Raw genomic sequence first — 21,943 nt, 5'->3', positions numbered from 1 at the left:
GCAATAAATTTCGTCGAAAAATCAGCAAAACTGATCAAAAACCTCCAAATTTGCATAAAACTCAAATTAACTACTTGAAACCTTTCATTCCTATCAGAACGAGCCCAAATCCAATACAAAATCATATTCAAACCTCAAAAACAAGAAAAGTTTCAAAAAAACTGCTTTTAAAAGCCGCACGTGAACAAAAAAATTTCGCTCGCTAAGAGAAAATTTTTTCACACATCAATTTCTCGCTCTCTCAAAAACAGCGGTATGAACACAAAACCACTCTCTTTTCGCTCTGCTCTTCACTTTTGTTCAGCACCAAAATTACTCTAAATTTTTTCACGTGGTTCATTTCCCGCTTCAAAATTCACTCCAATAAAATTGATTAAAAAAAAAAAGCCGGAAGAATTCCGGAAACGACTCGAAGTGAAAATCTATTTAACCGCCATCCAGCTACTCATTAGAAAAAACTTGCCTCCACTAATTTATGATTTTCTCAAAACCAAAACATAAAACAAAAAGTAAAAACAAAAAAAAATCAAGTCAGTTAACATATAAAAAAAAATCTGATCAAATTTTGTCATAACTTGAGATCCCGAAATAACTATCTCTGCCAAAATTACTTCATCAAAACAACTAGTATTTACTAAAACCACTTAAGTGAAAGTTTTAAAAATACTTGAGGCCAAATTATGAAAAAAAGCTCTCAAAAACAACTTGCACTAAAGAACTGGAAAAAGTTAGTAAATTTCTTAATATTACAAAAGCATATAAATCCAAAGAAAAATTCTCTTCAGCCATTAGGGGAACCAGATGCTCGCAAAACAATAGACAAGCCATAATAGCCCAAGAAACTTGTCTCAAAAAACAGAAAAAACCCGAAAAATTGCAAAGAAAAAAATTAAGAAAAATAGTTCCAGTTTTCGCCATTTTTTGTCATATTTCTCAACCAAAAAATGATTCATATCCAAAATTGCCCATACTTAATACTAAACAACTAGAACAACTATTATGAACCCTAAACCTCCACAAATGCCATAAAAAATTAAGGAATAGAAACGGCATTCAACAACAAATTCAACAAAAAAAACTAAAAAAAACTAAATGAGTTTTTTTTTATTAGTACAAGGAAACATAAAGCCGAATAAGGTTCCTTTGCAATTATAGCAATGAAAAACTCGCACAAAACAATGGGCAAGTTATAATAGGGTGGGTAAGACACTCGTGTAAGATTAAAAAAGAGAAAAACTGCAAAAATGAGAAAAATGGTTTAAAATTTCTCAATTTTTTGGTCATTTTTCCTTAGTAAAAATGATTTATACCAATAAAACTTTAGTCAATTGGTATCTTACAATTCCTTAAGTAACAAGCTTCTATTCAAATCCCACTTAAAGCAGTAAAACAAAAAAACAGGTAAAAATTTATTAAATTTCGTCTAAAAATCAGCAAAAGTGATCAAAAACCTCCAAATTAGCATTAAAAATCAAATTAACTACTTGCAACCTTCAATTCCTATCAAAACAAACCTAAAACTAATACAATATCGTAATCAAACCTCATAACCATCAAAAGCTGTAAAAAACTGCTTTAAAAAGCCGCACGTGAACAAAAAAAATCGCTCGCCTAGAAAAAATTTTTTCACACATCAATTTCTCGCTCTCTCAAAAACAGCGGTGTGAACAAAAACCACTCTCTTTTCGCTCCGCTCTTCACTTTTGTTCAGCACCAAAATCACTCCAAATTTTTTCACGCGTTTCATTTCCCGCTTCAAAATTCACTCCAAAAATTGATTAAAAAAAAAAAGGACTTCTCCAATACTCCTCTTCGAGTCGTAAAAAAAAAATAGGAGCGCTATAATAGCCGGCTGAGAAGATGAGGGCGGCTATTAACAATATTATAATATAAAAACATATATAATATATTATAAAATACTATCACCACTGACCTTGTTCTTAAGTTTGCGACGAACACGCTTCAGATTTTTCTCCTCCTGCTTCGATAGCGGATATCTGAAAGGAATCGGGAGGCCTTCGGCATCGAACAAACTGCGTTCTTCTTCTGTTAACTGGACAGCAGGCGATATCTTCATTGCATCTCGCACAACTTTCTCTACAACATAGTTGGTGTTAATGCTTCCGCCGCTTCTGCTAGTAGATTGAACAACCTCTCGTCGCTGAGAACTTTGGAGAGATTTAACAGTTGCAACTGCATCTTGACTATGTTCTGTTGTCTTTGCAATATAAGCACTTCTTGGCTCCCTTTTGTTCAGGATTGTCACCTGCTGCCCATTTGTGGTCTCAATGGGGCGCAAATATGGATGTGATAATATCTTGTGTCTGGTAACAGGTACAGTACTGGATTGATATGTTGAATGTTTCTGCATAGCCAAAGAACCATTCTGCACTGGTGCCATCACATAGACTACTGGTTGACTGTGGATATTTGTGGAATGCACCCTTTCGACTCTTTTCAATGTTTGTTGATATTCCCCCTGTGGATATATCAGTGAGGGAAGCGTGACAAACCCTTCAGCACAAGGTTGATCATCAATAGCAACTGTTTTAATTTCATCACTGCAATTGTTGTTCGGAGCACTCTCGTGAACAACTTGTGAGGTGTCTGAATTGCTAACGCCGATCTCAAAGTCCTTACAAACTGGATGCAGTATGGTTTCTAAAACAAATTGGTTGATTCCATATCGCTTCAGTAATGCAAAATCTAATGAACATAGCCGGCAGATTGCCGGAAAATAGACGCGATAGACGCTTGCGGCCTTCCATGGAATTGAAAACATACACGCCAGATTGCCGGAAAATAGCCGCCGTTGATTCCAATAAGCATGATTGGTATTGAAAGAATAAGGTATCGAAAAAAAAAAGATTTTTGTACAAAAAAATTTTTACGTCCGATTTATTTTGATGGCATTTCGTCGTTGAACATACTTCTGTTTCTTAGAGAGAGGCTACAGGGGCTACTATCAATACCAATAAGCATAAGAGATGGTAACTAAGACTTATAGGAACGACGTTCAAATAGCGGGCATCTAAAATTGGGATTTATGGGTTTATCCCGTTTCTATTTCTGACTTCAATTTTTTATTCTGACTCTGTTCATTTTGAATTGCTTTGCTGAGCAACTGATGTTCAAATTCACTTTCAGCAGAATGAGAGGAAAGAGAAACTAGCCTAGAGAAGTCAAAAAGATTTCACGCAAAATGCTGAAAAAGCGGCAAAATGGTAAAGCGAAAAAAAGTTCGACGAAGTAAAAAAAACATAGCAGGACAAGTCCTGGCGTACAATTCAAAGAATTTTCATTAACTAAACAAAAAACTAGACCTAGAAAGGACTATGAATGGATTGGAAAAACCATTTAGAAAAAAATCCGATCCAAAAAATCGAAAAAACAGAAAAAATCAAAGCGAAATTGCCGCATGTGAACAAAAAACCACTAGCGAGAAAGCGAATTTTTGTTCAAACACCGTTTTCTCATTCTACTTTAAATTTAGAGCGGAAATATTTCACGCCGCAAAACCACTCGCTTTTTCGCTCCCTTTCCTGTTTCGGAGCGCTATAAAAAATAGGAGCGCTATAATAGCCGGCTGAGAAGATGAGGGCGGCTATTAACAACTAAAGAAATAAGATAGACCAAATTGACCACCAGTCCTTTAATAGACCCCTAGAATTTTGGGTTAGATTCGGACTGTAAATTTTATGGGACATACGATAAGGAAAAAGCCCTAATCGAGCCTTTTCGAAATCAAAAACTCAAATTCTTGATATTATTATATACATAATCATTGAGTTGTCTCCAGACATTATCCAGTAACCAATTTCAAGTAACCCTAAAAATGTTTGCTGTCCCATAAAGACCGATAAACACGGACCATGAGAACAACTTTGAAAAAAATTTCAAATTATATCAAAAAGTCCTTATATTAAAATGTTGCAAACCATAGCCTGTCCCTAGCAACTATGCAGTACATTATTATGATACCCTAGAGGAGGATCCCGGGCACCATACGGATGAAAAACTCAAATATCGACAAAAATATTTTCAAAAATGAGAATAGGAAATTTCATTTGAAAAAATGCTAAAACTTGTGATCTTAAAATGTAAAATTCCACTTCCACCGTACACTATGCATTATCCCATTATCAAAACCTAGAGGAAGTTCCCTTGTATCTGTCTTAAAGTCAGTACATGATAACTTTCAGAGCATTTGAAAAAAATTTCGAACATTGTCAAAAAAAATGCGTGAAAATTTTTTAAAGTTTCTCAATCTCGCATTTTTTTTTGTGTTTACAACCATCCCCCCTCAAATCTTTCCGGTAACCCATTTGCAAGGCTTTAGACTAAAATTGGCCCTTGGAAATCGATATACACAGAAAATGACCTAATTTATTAGAATTTTACAATGTTGAGTAAAATTCGTGATAAAAATATCTCCAGAACAATTTCACTGTCTTCAAAAACTATTCATTAAACCAATTTCAAGCCTACGAAGTATCACTGGCCCATAAAGATCGATAAACTCAGAAAATGAAAACAATTTTCAAAACAATTTCAAATATCATTAAATAAATCAAATTTCCAAAACTTAAAAGTTGAAAACCACTCTGTTTCCACTAAAAATATGCAAAACTTATTATTATACCGTAGAGGAGTTTCCCAGGCACCTGGAAAAACTCAAATATGACAAACGTTTTAAAGAAAACTTGATGAAAATGACATATTCTATCAAAAAAAATTTAGAGGAAGTTCCCTGGTACCTGTCTTAAAGTTAGCACAAAATAATTTTCAGAGCATTTGAAAAAATTACAAACACTGTCAAAAAACTGCAAAAAAAGCGTAATAAAAAAAGTTCAACACCATTCCATTGACCCTACCAACCATGCAGTAACCTGCTATTAGAACGTAGAACAGCCTCCCTGTCCCCTCGGGCTAAATAAACTCAAACATAATCGACTACCGTCAGGCGAATTGCTGTCAAACGACAGGCGAGCGGTTGGCTTCAATAGCTAGCCACGAGGGGCTGATGGGGGCAACAGCTGGGGAGGGGGCAACAGTGAGTAAGTTTGTGTGTGTATGTATGTGGGGGGGGGGTATTTAACCAATAAGAACCGCCCTTCACACCATAAGTATAGGTCACCAAAAGAGTTTCTGTGGATCGCATACTTGGGAGACTAGTGAGCTGAAAGGCTCGTAGAGAACTTAATTACCGCCAGGCGCTACCTGTTTGTCATTTTTTGGGGTGCAAAAAAGGGGTCAAAGGTGGGGGCAAAGGGGTCAGACTAAAAATCGGTCAAGCAAAAAATCGCATTATAAAAACCGACAGGACTCATAATTGCTATAAATTTCGTTTGAGAGCAATCGAAAAATGACAAATTTTGAACGAAAAAAAAAATTCAAAAAACTGCAAAATTTATCAAAAAATTGCTGACGTTCGTGACAATAAGAGAATGAAAAACCACTCTATTACCACTCGAAACTAAACAGCCAATATATTGCCAAAAATTTTCAGTAACCTACTATCACACTCTAGAGGATGTTACCTGGTGCTGGCAAAACTTAACTGATGCCAAAAAAGTCAAAAAATTTGAAAAAAAAATTACATTTTTTAATCAAAAAACTTGCTAAAATTCCTGATGTTAAAATATTGAAAACGATTCCGTTATAACTAGAAACTACGCAGTCACCTATTATCAAACCCAAGAAGAAGTTCTTTGACACCGAGGGCTGAAAAAACTCAAAAATGAACAAACATTTTCAAAACATAACTGACTAAACGTCGGAAGAATTGCTCTTGAACGACTAGTGGGAGCTCTAATCAATTGCAGCCTGCTTCAGTCGGGGGGGGGGGAGCCTAAATGGGACTAAGAAGCTCTAAAGTGGGCTTCAAATAACCAATTAGAGGTTAACATATACCACTATTAAGATTTTAATAAAAAATGACAAGAGTTTCGGCGCACTTTTCATTTGACTTTTAGTATTAAATTGCCGCCAATTGAGTTCAGCTGCTTGAAATTGTGATTGAGAAAGAATTTTAGATCACGCGAAATGCAAAAAGTCAAGGGCGTAAAAGTCACTCGGAAAGTCAAAATTTTCAAGCGAAAATTTTGCATAAAAAAGACACACGTTTACAATAATTACTATGAACTACGTTCAAGAGCAATTAAAAAACTTCAAAAAAATTGTAAAAATTAGTATAAATTTGCGTGTTTATGTTTCCAGTACCAAAACATAAAGCTCTTAAAATGGTCAAAGAAAGTAATTATTTCCTGCAAAAGGCCCTTTTCAACTTTTACTAACCTCAACTTTTGACTCGTCCAACAAAAAATTCAAAAAGACGAAAAGACAAAAAATTTGCAACATTTTGGGCTCAAAAACTCCTAAAAATGACCTTTTAACCTTGAATTACGGCCTTGCCAGTAGCTTCACCACCCAGCTTCTAAGCACTTGACGGACTACTAAACGCGGCTCACGACTTCTAATGAAACTTGATTCCCGCTGAGTTTTACCTGTTTATTCCGTTTTGAAAGCTCAGTCTTGAAAAAAGGTGTGAAAACATCTTACAAAAATAAAAAAGACAGAGCACTAATACAATCCAACTCTTGGATTGTAAAAAACCACGATGTCCCCAATAATAGCCGCTATCGCTCAGCGGCTATTAATAATGAAACGAATTTCATTACAGCACTTCACTTTTAATAACATTTTTCTGTTAGCTAATATACCTTAGAAGTAAGCTAGAAGTAAGAGAGCAAGATTGTCCATTAAAAAGTAAAAACCATATACTATCCATAACCAGATCGGAAATCGATATTTTCACTCGTCCTCGTTTTAATCCATTAGCACCTCAATATGTCAAAAGCAGCTATCTAACACTGCTAGCATAAATTATTTTTTCCTCACTTGAAAGGAAATTGGTGCAGCAGCAGAGCCCCTGATTTGTGCTACCAATGTGGTCTCAACTAAAATACCCAGGAGAGTCTACGTCTAGAAAACTCTATTTCTAAATCATTTTCGGAAGTCGCCAACAATCATACTTAAGAGTGCTGTGGATGGAGTCCCGAGTAGTATAAATACCTGTTATACAATGTAAACAGGGGGAAGGGTACACTACATCATCGCCTTGCTCGAAGGCACTGAAGTTTTTGGTTATCTTCAATCTTAAATCATATACCCCCCACCGCATTAAGCGAATAACGCGTATGTATATTAGTGACATGTGCATGTTCAATTTTCAGCCTACCTTCACAAAAGGATTCAAAATTCGACCCATTCAGTATTTGTTCACGCATCACACCAGGAAGTTCTTCAGCTTTGAAGAGGATATCATCGACAACCTCCACAGATTCAACTGGTTCGTCATATGACACTTCCGGTACAGAAATACCAAAGTTTTCATCACAGTCCAACTTAAAATCCAGGAGCTCAGCCGAGCACTGCTGCTCAGAACTCTGGTTGCCTAAAACAAAACAGATGCTGCAAATCCATGTAAAACACGTATGTGTAAGTTTGCATTACTAGAATTCTGCAAGCCATAATTTTTTATATATAACGCCAAAAAATAAAATTTACTCCGATGTTGAAAGCTGTTAAACGTTAGTTAAAAGAGAGATTCGGCGCTATATTTACAGAGAAAACTAGAAAAGGAAGCCTTTCGAGCTTCCTCATATATCGTAAGAGGAAAAACATTGAGCTCTTGAAAAACTTACTTTATGAGCAATATTAAAAACAAAAAAAAACTCGGCCTGCGCTGCGACTTTAGTGACTATTCCCCCCGACTTCTCATGGGACTCAGATGGCGAAAAAGACAAATTCTTGCATTAAAAAATTAGAAGTATGAAAACTTGATGTACAGCTTTTATGAGATTCGAAACATTATGAAACTTCGTTTCAACTCAGGGGACCGGCAAACTTTCCAAAACTTTGAGATACCAAGAAAACCAGGGCCAGCGTTTGAATTGACGACGCCACTTTTAAAACAAAGCACAGAAATAGGGGCAAACAACAAAAAAAAATAAGATAACGCATGAACAGGACAGGAATGTTTAATAAAGCAAAAGAGTGGATAAAAATTAAGCATGAAAGCCAATTGGTGACACAAACAGCAAATCAAAACGGGGTGACAGACCATGCAAACAACGAAAACACAGAATAAACAAAACGGAAAAAAATACGAAAGAGAAGGAATCATGGCAGAAAACAACAAAGTAACGACCAAGAACTCTGATCGCATGAAAGAACAAAGATCAGTTTTCAATTGATATGCAGTTTTATTCTTGTTAAAACAAAAAATACAAAAAGTTGAATGCGAAAAGTGTAAAGAATAGTGAAAAAAGCGTGTTGAGGGAGATATAAAGCGTAAAATAGAAAAAAAACATCGCGTGAATTGCTCTCAAACGACTCGCGAGCGGTTGGCATTGGTAGTTGCCAGCCGGGGCTCAGGGAAGTTAGTGAGAGGGTGGTGTGGGGTAGACTGAGTGGGGTCAAACTTTCAAAATTCAGAGACGCACTTCACACCATGCAACTGTTTCAAAACATTTTCGCTGAATCGCATAATTGGAGGCCAGTAAGGCGTTAAGATGTAAAAGAGCTGCTCAACCACTCAATACACTCCGGGCTTTACCTGTTATCCCGTTTTCGAGGAAGAAGAGTCAAAAAGGTCCGACGAAAAATCGGTCAAGTAAAATAGCGCATAAAAGAGACCACAGGACTAATATAATTGCTACAGACCATCCTACAGAATTGTTTCAGAGCATTTAATAACAAAAAATTGAAGGAAAAACAAAAGGACAAAGATCTAACCGAAAGCGCATAAGAAAGACGACGAAACGATACTAACAAGGGAAAAATGAGAGGAGAGAAAAGGTAAAAAGAGGGCCGAGAGAGAGAGCGATGATATACACTAATATGGCAAAACGAATATGACGAAAGCAGCGGCAGTTGCTCCATAGACTAGTCAAAAACAATCTAAAATTATTTTAAATATTTTGCTGTTTAATTAGAGTGCGATATCCCAGCTCAACGTACGTGAAAGAAGAATCGCGTGAAAAAAACGCGAATTGAAGAAATTATTACAGTTAATTGAAAGACAAAAGATGAAAAGAATTGTAAAAAAACTATTATGACGAATATGACGGAAGCAGCTGCAGCTGCTCCATAGACGAGTAGTACAAAACAACCTAAAATTATTTTAAATATTTTGCTGTTTAATTAGAGTGCGATATCCCAGCTCAACGTACGTGAAAGAATCGCGTGAAAACGCGAATTGAAGAAATTACTACAGTTAATTGAAAGACAAAAGATGAACAGAATTGAAAAAACTTATGACGAATATGACGAAAGCAGCTGCAGCTGCTCCATAGACGAGTATTCCAAAACAATCTAAAATTATTTTAAATATTTTGCTGTTTAATTAAAGTGCGATACCCCGCTCAACGTAAGTGAAAGAATGGCGTGAAAAAAAACGCGAATTGAAGAAATTACTACAGTTAATTGAAAGACAAAAGATGAACAGAATTGAAAAAACTTATGACGAATATGACGAAAGCAGCTGCAGCTGCTCCATAGACGAGTATTCCAAAACAATCTAAAATTATTTTAAATATTTTGCTATTTAATTAGAGTGCGATATCCCCGCTCAACGTAATAAAAAGAATAATCTTGTGAACGAAAAACGCGAATAAAGAAACTACTACGGTTAATTGAAAGACCAAAATGAATAGAATTGAAAAAACAAATGAACGAACGAAAAAGATTTAAGTAAGCGTGAACAAATCTTCACAAATAAGTCGAAAATTACGACTAATAATAGATTGCTCAACTAAGGCCCAGCTAACAAGTAGATACTCGAAGAGCGGGCAATAGGTGACCAGACAGAAACCGAATGAAAATGAATTGTACACAAACAGCAGGGTGGAGGGGATACAGAGAAAAAAATATTGCCATAGAGAAATCAAGACGACGAAACAGGACATGAATGTTTAATTAAGTAAACGAGTGGATTGAAATGCGCTGAGACAAATCATCGCCAAACATATTTGACTTACGGTCAAATTGCCCTCAAACTAATTGCAGAGCTCAATAATATAATACTCTGTCTCAGTCCGAAGAAATTGGCTAACGACTTCATTGAAGTAATTAAAAACCGTACCAAAAATAAAAGAAACAAAAATTGAAACCAAATTAGCATCACTTTTCACTGCAATCGTTGTAGCAAGCTGCCTCTAATTGAGTTTAGCTACTTAATGTTCTGAAGGAGAGAGTAGTTTGAATACCAAAAAATGTCAAGAACATAAGAATGAATCGAGCAGTCAAAAACTGACACGCGTAGCAAGAAACAAGCTAGCGAGACAAAAATGACGTGAACAAATAACTGTCTCAATAAACCCTTTGAAAGGTTCTCAAAAAGATCAGAAACATTCCATAGAAAGAAGATAAAAAATATTTGATTGGGATTGGTAAAGAAAGGGAAAGAGGCTGAAAAAGAAAAAGATCGAATGATAACGACAGGAGAGAGAGAGAGAGAGAGAGAGAGAGAGAGAGAATTAGAGAGCGATATCCTGACTCAAGGTAATCAAAATGACAACCATATGAAAGAAAAACACGCGAATGAAAGAATTTACTCCAGTTAACTAATAAACAAAATGAACAGATTTTAAAAATTTAACAAAACCAAAAAAATTGAAGTAAGTCTGAACAAATTTGGATAAAATAAAGCAAAATTTATCACTGATAATATATTGCTCAACTAAGGCTCATCTAATACGTAGACACCCAAACAGAGGAAAATAGTAACCAGGCAGAGAGAAATAGAATTGCGCAAAAAAGCAGGCTGGAGGGGACACAGAGAAACAAATACTGCCACAAAGAAATCAAGACAACGAAACAGGACATAAATCTTTCATCAAGTAATCAAGTGGATTGTAAAGGTTTGAGATATACATCACGGAACATAAGCGATTTCCGGACAAACTGCCCTCAAACAACTTGCAATGATCGATAATATTAAGTACTCTACCTCAACCCGGAGAAATTGGGCTAACGACTTCATTGAAATAATTAAATACCCGTAACAAAAACGGGAATTACATAAATTGAAAATAAATTCGAGGCACTTTTCAAGCAATTTTTGTAGTAAGCTGTCTCTAATTGAATTTAAAAGCTTAATATTCTCAATGAAAGAGTAATTTGAATCCCAAAAAATGTCAAGAACGTAAGAACAAAACGAGCAATCGCAAAATGACACCCGTAGTAAGAAAAAAGCTAGCAAAGACAAAAACTAACGTGAACAATAATAACTAGCGCAAATAATGCTTTGAAAGCTCCTCAAAAGAATCAGAAACACTGCATAAAAGGGAAGATTAAAAAATAATGGATTGCGATTGGTAAAGATAGGGGAAAAGGCTGAAAACAGATAGAATGACTAAAAAGGCTCAGTAAAAATTCCTAGAGACAAAAGGGGGAGATTATCAAGACATTAAACAAGAAAAACAACAAAAAACATCAATCGACTAACGCCGATAACTGACATTTGGCTGGCGTGGTTGTTGCAGCTACCTTAAGCTTAGGCAGTGTAGTCTGGTTAGGTGAAGCGAGAGGTAGAGAAGTGGGAGGAAAGGACGAGGACAAGGAGGGACGGAGGTAGGTAGGAGGAGGGGTATGGGGGTCTACTACAAAAAATCATCAATCAACTAACGTCGGAAAAATTGCTCTCGAACAATTGGTATTTGGTTGTTGCAGCTACCTTAAGCTTAGGCAGTGTAGCCTGGGTGGGTGAAGGTAGAAGCGGGAGGAGGACGAGGGAGGGAGGGAATGAGGGGTCAAAAATGACAAGGCCCAACCCCCCCTCCCCCACGTGCATTACACCCTGAATTTACGCCGGCCACGCACAATTCAAGTTATTTTAATTGTATTTTTTTTCTCAAAAAAAAACAATTGCTTCGCAATACTAAAACCGTACCCAAACTTGCCGAAAACTATTATTATTCTTAAAAACTTCAAAAGGTAACCCTAAAACTTTGGAAAACCCGCCCGAAAACAGGATTTTGATCGTTCAAAGAACTTTTGTTTGCACCTATGTTTTTCTCTCAAAACTGAGGGTATGTAAGAAAAACCGATGTCTTCTATCTCAGCTCATCACAATTTATGATCAGCGTTAAAAAAATAAACAGACTAGCGTCGGATAAATTACACTTGAACGACTGGCATTATTTTCTGGCTTTGGTTGTTGCAGCTACCTTAAGCTTAGGCAGTCTAGCCTGTTTGGGTAAAGGGGAGGCAGAGAAGTGTGATGAGGCGAGGTGCAAAAGTGACGAGGAGACGAGACAGCTCCCCCATTGATTACCCCGTGAACATACGGCTGCTCAGCAGATATCAATAAGGGAAGGAATGCAGTATGGCGAGGGAGTTTGATGGGGGTATGGAGACTCCATCAACAACAAATGGTTTTTACACTATTGATTAAAGTCTCACGCACAGTTTCGGCGAATCCCAGACAGACTGGTGGGAATCTAAAAATGCCCAGAAACTTCCTCGGGCTTTACCAGTTTATTTCGTTTCTCCGGACAAAAATACGGGAACATTCATCAGTCAGATGAAAAATTGGTAGCGGAAAAAGTTGCATGAAATACCATCAGGTGTAATACAATGGCCAAGAACTTCGTTTGTTAGAAATTGAAAAAAAAGGCGGTGGAAGTTGCGAAAAAAGCAGGCCATTTAAAAGAACAACAGATATAATAGTATACAAATAGGTAAATGTAAGCAACAAAATAGCAAGCAGATTGATAGAAAGCAGCTGGAAATGCTCTGTACACCTTTAGTCAAAATATCAAATGGAGATCAAAAAATTGCTGCGATAATTTGATTTAAAGAAATTTGGACAACTTACGAACTCCGTCTCGAAAACAAATCGCACTCAAACAACCTTCAATTAGAGTACGATATCCTCAGTTAAATATACCAACTCTGAAGAAAGTAGGCATCTTACCTATAAGAGTGTGTACTAAAAAAAGTATGCAACTTATAGGAAAGTAAGCAGCTTACCTAGAAATCATTTGTTTAAAAAAATGCACTTGAATACAACTACTCCAATAAATTGAAAAAATGCAATGCACACACTTGAGTCAAAGAGTGCATGAAGGAACGGAAAGCCGAATTTAAGCAAGAGTCCAATATTGGCTGGCTCTGCTAACATTTAGCAACTACTTAAAAGACTATTAGGATAAGGACCAGCAATAATTTCGAGAGAGAGAAATAAAGAGAAAAAGGAATGAGATAGATTGAAAAGAAGACAGAGATGAGCAGACGAAGATGAAGAGGAGGGCCACGGGCACACACCGACAAAATGTAAGAAAAAAAAACATGTCGGCAGATTGTCGAAAAAGCTGTCGTTGACGCGCTTGACGCACATCGGGATTGACACAGAAAAAGAAAAAAGAAGAGATAAAAATTGACAGAATTTTTCCTCAGTTCCAAAAAAGTGTTCTTATTCAGTGCGCAGTTTCAGTAAGATTCTAAAGCTATACTTTATTCAGCTTCTAAGAAGAAACCTATTACGCTTAATAATTATTATTAATATCCGGGCTTGATCCGTTGATCCCGTTTCTTTTGATTTCGATCTTTTGACTTTGACTGCATTCACTACATTGCGTAATTCAATGCGTGAAAGAACTCAAAATCCATTCAGTTGAAACAGTTAGTGAGGTAAGTCAGAAGTCACGAGTGAAAATCTGAGTTATGTAAAACGAAAAACGTGATCAAAAGGTAAAGCGAATTTTTTAAAAAAGGGTACCGCCTAAATAATAGCCGTCCCGTGGCTGACGGCAGCTATTAAAAAAAACATACACCGACTAACGTCGGAAAAAATGCTTTCGAGTGACGGACGGGGCATTTTAATTAAAGGGCTGTAGCCTAGATAAATTTTTCTTTATGGGCGCAAAAACAACACCAAAGTCGCGTTCGAACCCCAACCTCCTGAGTCCGATTCTGTCACCTCGACAGGCATTAACCACTCGGTTATCAGGGCCTTGTCATCGTCACCAACAATTGGTTCTGTTTGGGCAAGAAACTATTTCGGAATGAGAGTAATTGAAATCACTCAAAGATTAATGGGAAAGACCCGAAAAAAGTGCGCGAAACAGTCACTCGAGAAGTCAAAGATCATTCTACAAGAAATGCGGGAAAACGGTCAAGCGAAAAATTTGCATTGAAAAAGACAAGTTTACAATAATTTCTTCTCATTCGAGAGCAATTAAAAAGATGAGGAGAGAAGCAAGAAGAGGAATCGAGATAGCTAAATAAGGAAATTAAAGATGATTTGCCGCAAAAAACTTGACTTTATGTCCCACGATAATAGCGTATAGTTATTAAAACATGGAAACCAAAATCTTGAAAATTGACTTTTCAATGCTAGAAATATGTTTTCGATACAAAGAGAGAGAGAACGAAAACTAACAAGGAGATCCAAAGCGCGGAATCGTTTAAGACCCAGAATAGTTTTAAAATTTAAAAGAGCAGAGAAACTACCGAGAACTACCGAGAAGACAAGAGAGGCGGGAGGCAGATAACAGAAAGCTGTGAGTGGAGAAACGGTTGGGGCATCAACGGACATGAATCCCTGAAAAACCTGCACCTCGCCTGCTCCTTAGCACAACTCATTATATCCTTCTTAACGCATATAAGCCCGGCTGTTGTCATCCTACTACTATTATTCAGCAACTGAAATAATGAGCGTGAAGTCATTTTTGATTTCAGCGTGCCAAAATTAAAAGATATCTGACAGATTGCAAGAAAATCGCTTTGCGACTTCTGGTCTCAAAAAAAAAGAATAAAATACGTCAACCAATTCATATGATCTTTGACTTAGCCTTATATGTGAAGCTACCTTACATGAGCTAACCATCAAAGAGAGTAAGATTAACATAATGGCTCTATATCATCGCATCAATGTAAACAAAAGTGAGCTTAAAAGAAAGAGAAGGTCATTTTGAGAGTGAGGTAATTTTTAATGAATGAACAAAGTTTATTTGATGTGAAAATGGCGTCACAAGTCGTGCCAGAAAAAAAGGACGAAATAAATTACGAAGAAAAGGCCAATCATAACTCGGCTATCGCAGCTATTAATGAATTGCTTAGCTGCCTCTGGTCTTAAGAACATTTCATTTTTAAGAAATTTAAAGAACATAAACCGCAAAACGTCGGATGAATTGCTCTCCAACGACAAGGTGCGTACAGCTTTGAAAATTTTAACGGGTGCGAAAACTCCGACTTCTTAGGAGTTCTAACACGCGAACACCAGGAAAGCACTCTGACATCATTGCCACTAAGATACAACGGCTTTAATACTCAACCGCTCACAATAGCTTTTATATTAGCAACAAACCATTTCAGCATGAGAGAAATTGAAATCGCTCAAAATGAAGAAATGAAGCGTGAAAAAATAATAATAATAGCAATAGAATTCAGAATATAAACCGGTGAAGTTGTTTCTCCAGAGTTTCAGTTCTTCCAAAGTTCACTTAAGTCTAAGCTGGTTTCTGCAAATATTTACACAGATATTAGCCTCCATGTACAAATGCACCTTTGCACCATGGAAAAGCTAATAGTCACACTTGTGGATATGATGCAATTCTGTTTGTTGGATCCATTAATAGCTTAGATGTAACCCTAGCCATATGCTTCTACATTTGATCGCTCCGAACTGCCCTTCGGGGGGTACAAACTTTTGGTCCAAACTTTCAACTAAAATTTTTCAGTTTCGAGTTCTGTTTCACGTTTTTTCATCTGATGATTCATTTTTTGTTTGATGGTCTCATAAACTGTGATTCAATTTTGATTTGAACGAAATTCTTCAAGACGATGTCTCTACCTTTGATTATGTCGACAAAAATTAAGAGAATGCATCTAGTGGTACACGAGATGCATGCTTTTTCAAGATCATTCATTTCAGTTTTGTTTGCACACCAGACCTGGGAAGCCTAGCTTAATACCAGTACAACATATCCCGCATATGCTTTAATTTTGCTTTTAAATTAGACTTGGTAGAGACGTTTCGTTTCAGGAGAAAAAAGCTTTCCAGGCTTTTGTGCATCGGTTTTCACAATCAGATTTCCAGGTGAATTTGGTTGATATTACCACACCTAAATCTTTCTGTTCAATTTCTGACTCGAATTGTTTGCCATTCAGCCTAAGATTATTGTTGTTTTTTTTTTTTGATAGGTAAAAGGTAACATTTCTTTTCATTTAATTTCATCTTGTTCTCTTTGCACCAAATTTCTATTTTGTCAAAAACGGCTTGGAGTTTTGCCGGTTGTGACAAGTTTATAATCATCAGCTTAGCCAAATGGTTCACATTGTTCTACTTGTTGCAGCAGATCATTAATATAGATAATTAAAAGTAAAGGCCCAATTAGCGATTCTTTGGGCATTCCGCTTATTACTTCAGTTGTTTCCGAGCCGGCTTCATTAACTTCTACAATTGTTTTCGGTTTGTCAAGTAACTTGAGAATATTTTAAGGAAGTTTCCTCCAATACCAAAAACCTGTAATTTATTTATCAGAGGCCTATGAGCAATTAATACCCCAAAATTGAGTCAACTGGTCTCGAATGGGGCACTGAAATGTGGGAGTAATAATATGTAAGACCATCCCTCGTTTAGTGGAAGCATTAAAAATGAAGTTTCATTCCAATTCGGTTCTCATCTCCTTTGAATAGGAGCTCCTTGCCCTCTTCAGTCAAACCGATTTACAATGCCACACTTGAAAGATTTGATAGATCTAAAAAAAATTGAAAGATAGATCTCAAGTTTTGATTTTGGGTTAAAATTAAAGCTATGTGCGAAAAATGTTCAACATCGTATTTAATGCAATTAATTCCCAGAGCAAATTGAGCAGAAAAAAATTCATTATCCGTGAAAAAAGACAAAAAAACGTTGCATGAGACTACAATTTGGACCTGCTGTCAGTAACATTATAAAACATCTCCGCATTTTCAGAAGGAGGTTCTCAAGATTGTGATTGCTTACTTGTTGGTGACCAACTACCAGATGACGGAGAGTGCTCATCGCCCATCTGGTTGCAGTACTGGAATTGATCATTTCGTTGACCAGAATAATACATAAAATTGCTTTTTGCTTCATCGTCAAGAGACCCCAGCAGTCGCTGATATTTCGTTCAGAACCGCCATGAAATCAAGGTCGTTCCAACTGTCTTCGATCATTGTATCACATATATCAAGTCTTTGAGTAGTCATTATTACACCTAAAAAACAGTACTCAACGTTGTTTTAAATAATGCTCGAATACCGTTTAGAAGCTTAACGAAACGAGAGTTCACAGTGAACACAAATTGTGAAGTAGTAGTAGTTAGGGATTATGGTATCAGCCCATGGGAATGGTTAGTTCCCTATAGATTATCTGACCACTAAGCTGGGGGGCTATAATGGGAAAGACCCCAACTTCCCACCTCCCCCCCCCCCCGACTTTTAATAAATGTTACTATTTTCTCTTAATGACATATCTTGTCAATCCTCCGAAGTGTCAGTTGATAATTAAGCCAGGAGGCGAGCGCCAAGCGTCAAATGTGTTTGCAGGCACAAATGTGGAAATCACACAGGGCGCTCGAGTCCTGGGACCAATTATCGGAAGCTCTGAGGCCAGCAAAAATTTCCTGAAAGATGCAGAAACTAAATACACAAAAAGTTTAGACAGACTTGGTCAATTTGCTCTCACCTCTCCTCAGAATGCCTATGCATGTTTGACGAAGGGGGTTCAACAGAAGTTGAGCTTCCTCTCGCGTACTACACCTTCCATGGACGGGGTTCTGGACAAGGTGGAGCGGCTTGGCCGAGTTGTAATATCCGTGCACTGTCTACGGTTACGGTTTGGGTTGGATGTTATTCTTAAGCACTTTAAACCTCGGAGTTACCGAGGAAAATTTTCCAAGTTTCAGACTTGAATTTAATAGAGCAGATGTAGTAGTAGTAGTAGTAGGAGAGTCTTTAGGGTCGGAGCCCTCGGGTGTGGAACCCTTCAGTTTTCGTTTGGCACGAGTTTTTTCATTGGTTTGCAGATTCCACAGTTGCATAGAAGTCTCCAGGTGCAGCTGTCGAGTTCGTTGTAGCTTCTGTGGAAATAGTTTTGGTACATCTCTGTCAGAAGTTTCTTCGTCATTGGCTTCTCCGTTGTCCTACTGATGATGTTGAATAGCTTTGTGGCTCTGAAGAAAAAATTTTCGTCTGATTTATGTAGTCGGAGTTTGGGGAGTTCAAATTCCTGCTTTTGTCTTGTTTCGTTTTCTTTTCGCTTTGGCAGTTTGTCTTCGGGGACGTAGTAATTGCCTTCTAGGATTGAGAGGAGATAGAGGACATCGTGCATTTCCATGTACATGGAGAGTGGGAGTATTTTCAGTGTTTCGAGTCTTTGATGGTATTCGTCGTTTCCACCGCATATCCACTTTGTTGCCTTTTGCTGGATCTTCTCGATTGATTTCATGTCAGTCTTCGAAGGGTGAAGATGTAAATGTACAATCAGTTTAATACAAAGTTAGGTTTATTGCTTGTAAATATTAGAAGTTTTGTGAAGATTTAGTTTTGAATATGTTCTTTGGTTTCAGTCCTATCAATGGTTAATTAATCTTAGGTTATTTTTACCCATTTTCGTTAATATCTATGGGATTTTCTCGTAGTTATTTTCTACCGCACGGGTCCCTGTTAGTTATACTAACAGATAACAGGTTTACCTGCTTGACGAATCCCGTCATGAACAAACTTTCCTTGACGTGTCCCGTCAAGATTAAATTCCATGATGATTCCCATCAATATTTATGATGCTTTCTCTATATTGTTAATATCCGGTTTACTATTAGTAACCATCTCTTTTTGTTCTCCTATTTGTTTGTGAAAATTTCGAATTATGCGTTTAATATGTAATTTATGAGCATGTCATACATTATAGTTCACTATAGAGTCATACCGAACATCGTCGGCAAAGAAGTAATTCAAGAGGTAAGAGAAATTTTTTCTCTCCCTCTCAGAATGGGTGGGCTTAACATCGCCCTCCCACAAGATCTTGACAAAAATCTTGAGCGATCAATTGAACTCTCAAAACCATTGGCGTCATTCAATTATAATCAACAATGTGAAGTAGAACAAACCAAGATCAGTCTCAGACAGAAAGCAGACAATCAACGTGAACTCATCTCGAAAAAATCCAGAATCGAAAACAATCTACCAGAAATGAAGTATACCATCCAGCTGGCCTCGGAGAAAGGAGCATGCAGCTGGCTTAACGCGCTTCCGTTGTCAAAACATGGTTTGATCTCACGAAGACAGAGTTCCGTGATGGAATAGCAATTCGCTACACCTGGGAAGAGAAGAACACGCCAGCCATATGCTAATGCGGGAAAGAATTCAGCCTCACCCATGCCCTCCATTGCGCCAAAGGCGGGTATACGCACCTACGACACAACGAAATTAGAGATGTGTTTGCAAACTTGATGGATGACGTTTGCTACGATGTACAGTTAGAGCCAAAACTTCAGTCGCTCGATGGAGAAATTTTCTCGAGTAATTCCACCACCGATTATGACGCTCGACTGGACATCAAGGCAAACGGTCTGTGGGGCTCAGGCTTTAATCGCACTTTCTTCGATGTAAAGATTTTCAACCCTCATGCGAAGAGCTGCCCTAAGACCATAAAAGATGCATACAAATGTCACGAGAGCATCAAGCGAAATAAGTACGAAGAGCGAATCCGCGAAACCGAACACAGCAGCTTCAATGCACTGGTTTTTGCTTGTTCGGGTGGTGCAAGTGGTCCATCAGTATCGCGTGTTATGAAACAACTTGCAACCAAGATCAGCGAAAAACGCGGAGAGCCGTATGCCGACACTATAAGCTAAATCCGAACGAAAATCAGCTCCGCACTTCTGAGGAGCTGTGTTCTCTGCTTGAGTGGATGTCGTGCCGTCAAGCCTCGTGCTCTCAGTGAGACTTCGATTAGCGCCGTCGTGGAGGAGGGAAGGCTGCACTGGGTGTTTGGCTGCTTATCTTTATTCCTTTGCTTATTCCTTGATGTTCCATTTTTATTTTAATCCTTCAATTACAGTTCCCTATGTGTGCTATATAAATATAGGTGCTTTCCTCTCAACTTGTTAGTTATTTTTGTGACTGGGCCGTCTTTACACTGTCTGGAGGGGAACAGCTTGGAGTGCAGCATCCGGCTACTAAGTGCTACTCATCATGCCGTATTTTTCGACCTACATCCATTGATGCCGCAGGGTGTACTTGGCCCTTTATTGTTGTTGTTTTTTTTATTTTTTCTTAATACTAAACTAAAAGCACTTTTTTTATCTTTCTTTTTTTCATCTTCTTTTCCTCTACTTCTTTTTTTTTAACAACAACAATAAAGGGCCGTGTACACCATCCGGCATCATTGGATGTAGGTCAAAAAATGGGGCATGATGAGTAGCACTTTGTAGCCGGATGCTGCACTACAAGCTGTTCCCCTCCAGACAGTGTAAAGACGGCCCAGTCACAAAAATAACTAACAAGTGGAGAGGAAAGCATCTGTATATATTTATATATATATATATATATATATATATATATATATATACATATATAGCACACATAGGGAACTGGAATGGAAGGATTAAAATAAAAATGGAACATCAAGGAGTAAGCAAAGGAATAAAGATAAGCAGCCAAACACTCAGCGCAGCCTTCCCTCCTCCACGACGGCGCTAATCGCAGTTTCACTGAGAACACGAGGCTTGAGGGCACGACATCCCCTCAAGCAGAGAACACAGCTCCTCAGAAGTGCGGAGCTGATTTTCGTTCGGATGTAGCTTATAGTGTCGGCGTACGGCTCTCCGAGTTTTTCGCTGATCTCTGTTGCGAGTTGTTTCACAACGCGTGATGCTGATGGACCACCTGCACCACCCGAACAAGCAAAAACCAGTGCATTGAAGCTGCTGTGTTCAGTTCCGCGAATTCGCTCTTCGTACTTATTTCGCTTGATGCTCTCGTGATATTTGTATGCATCTTTTATGGTCTTAGGGCAGCTCTTCGCATGAGGGTTGAAAATCTTCACATCGAAAAAAGTGCGGTTAAAGCGGGAGACCCACAGACCGTTTGCCTTGATGTCCAGTCGAGCGTCATCATCATTGGTGAAAAAATTACTCGAGAAAATTTCTCATTCGAGCGACTGAAGTTTTGGCTCTATCTGTACATCGTGGCAAACGTCATCCATCAGGTTTGCAAACACATCTCTAATTTCGTTGTGTTGTAGGTGCGTATACCCGCCTTTGGCGCAATGGAGGGCATGGGTGAGGCTGAATTCTTTCCCGCATGAGCATATGGCTGGCGTGTTTCTTCGCTTCCCAGGTGTAGCGAAGTGCTATTCCATCACGGAACTCTGTCTTCGTGAGATCAAACCATGTTTTGACAACGGAAGCGCGTTAAGCCAGCTGCATGCTCCTTTCTCCGAGGCCAGCTGGCTGGTATACTTCATTTCTGGTAGATTGTTTTCGATTCTGGATTGTTTTGAGATGAGTTCATATTGATTGTCTGCTTTCTGTCTGAGACTTCACATTGTTGAATATTATTGAATGACGCCAATGGTCTTGAGAATTCAATTGATTGCTCAAGATTTTTTTGAAGATCTTGTGGGAGGGCGATGTTCTGAGAGAGAGAGAGAAAAAAAATTCTCTTTCCTCTTGAATTACTTCTTTGCCGACGATGTTCGATATGACTCGGCCAAGCCGCTCCTCCACCTTGTCCAGAAACCCCGTCCATGAAAGCTGTAGTACGCGAGAGGAAGCTCTAATTCTGTTGAACCCCCTTCGTCAAACATGCATAGGCATTCTGAGGAGAGGTGAGAGCAAATTGACCAAGTCTGTCTAAACTTTTTGTGTATTTAGTTTCTGCATCTTTCAGGAAATTTTTGCTG

At 37.9% G+C, this 21,943-nt stretch overlaps 2 protein-coding genes across 2 annotated transcripts in view; one reads left to right on the top strand and one right to left on the bottom strand.

Annotated features, from left to right (window-relative positions):
- The window catches only part of LOC142340811 (uncharacterized), a 36,305-nt gene extending 17,845 nt beyond the window's left edge, over positions 1–18,460 (bottom strand). Inside the window, exons 1-4 of the mRNA XM_075391541.1 lie at positions 17,723–18,460; positions 17,018–17,252; positions 7,241–7,456; positions 1,934–2,661 (exon numbers count right to left, since the gene is read on the bottom strand). Coding sequence (XP_075247656.1) covers positions 1,934–2,661; positions 7,241–7,456; positions 17,018–17,111 — 1,038 coding nt within the window. The 5' untranslated portion in view covers positions 17,112–17,252; positions 17,723–18,460. The remainder of the gene's footprint in view (positions 1–1,933; positions 2,662–7,240; positions 7,457–17,017; positions 17,253–17,722) is intronic.
- The window catches only part of LOC142340818 (RNA-binding protein 25-like), a 259,293-nt gene that overhangs the window by 165,551 nt on the left and 71,799 nt on the right, over positions 1–21,943 (top strand). The gene's annotated exons all lie outside the window — the stretch shown is intronic.

This window comes from Convolutriloba macropyga, chromosome 1, assembly GCF_964194025.1.
Source record: "Convolutriloba macropyga chromosome 1, txConMacr16.3, whole genome shotgun sequence".
Lineage (NCBI taxonomy): Eukaryota > Metazoa > Xenacoelomorpha > Acoela > Convolutidae > Convolutriloba > Convolutriloba macropyga.
This window is presented reverse-complemented; position numbering and strand designations above follow the sequence as displayed.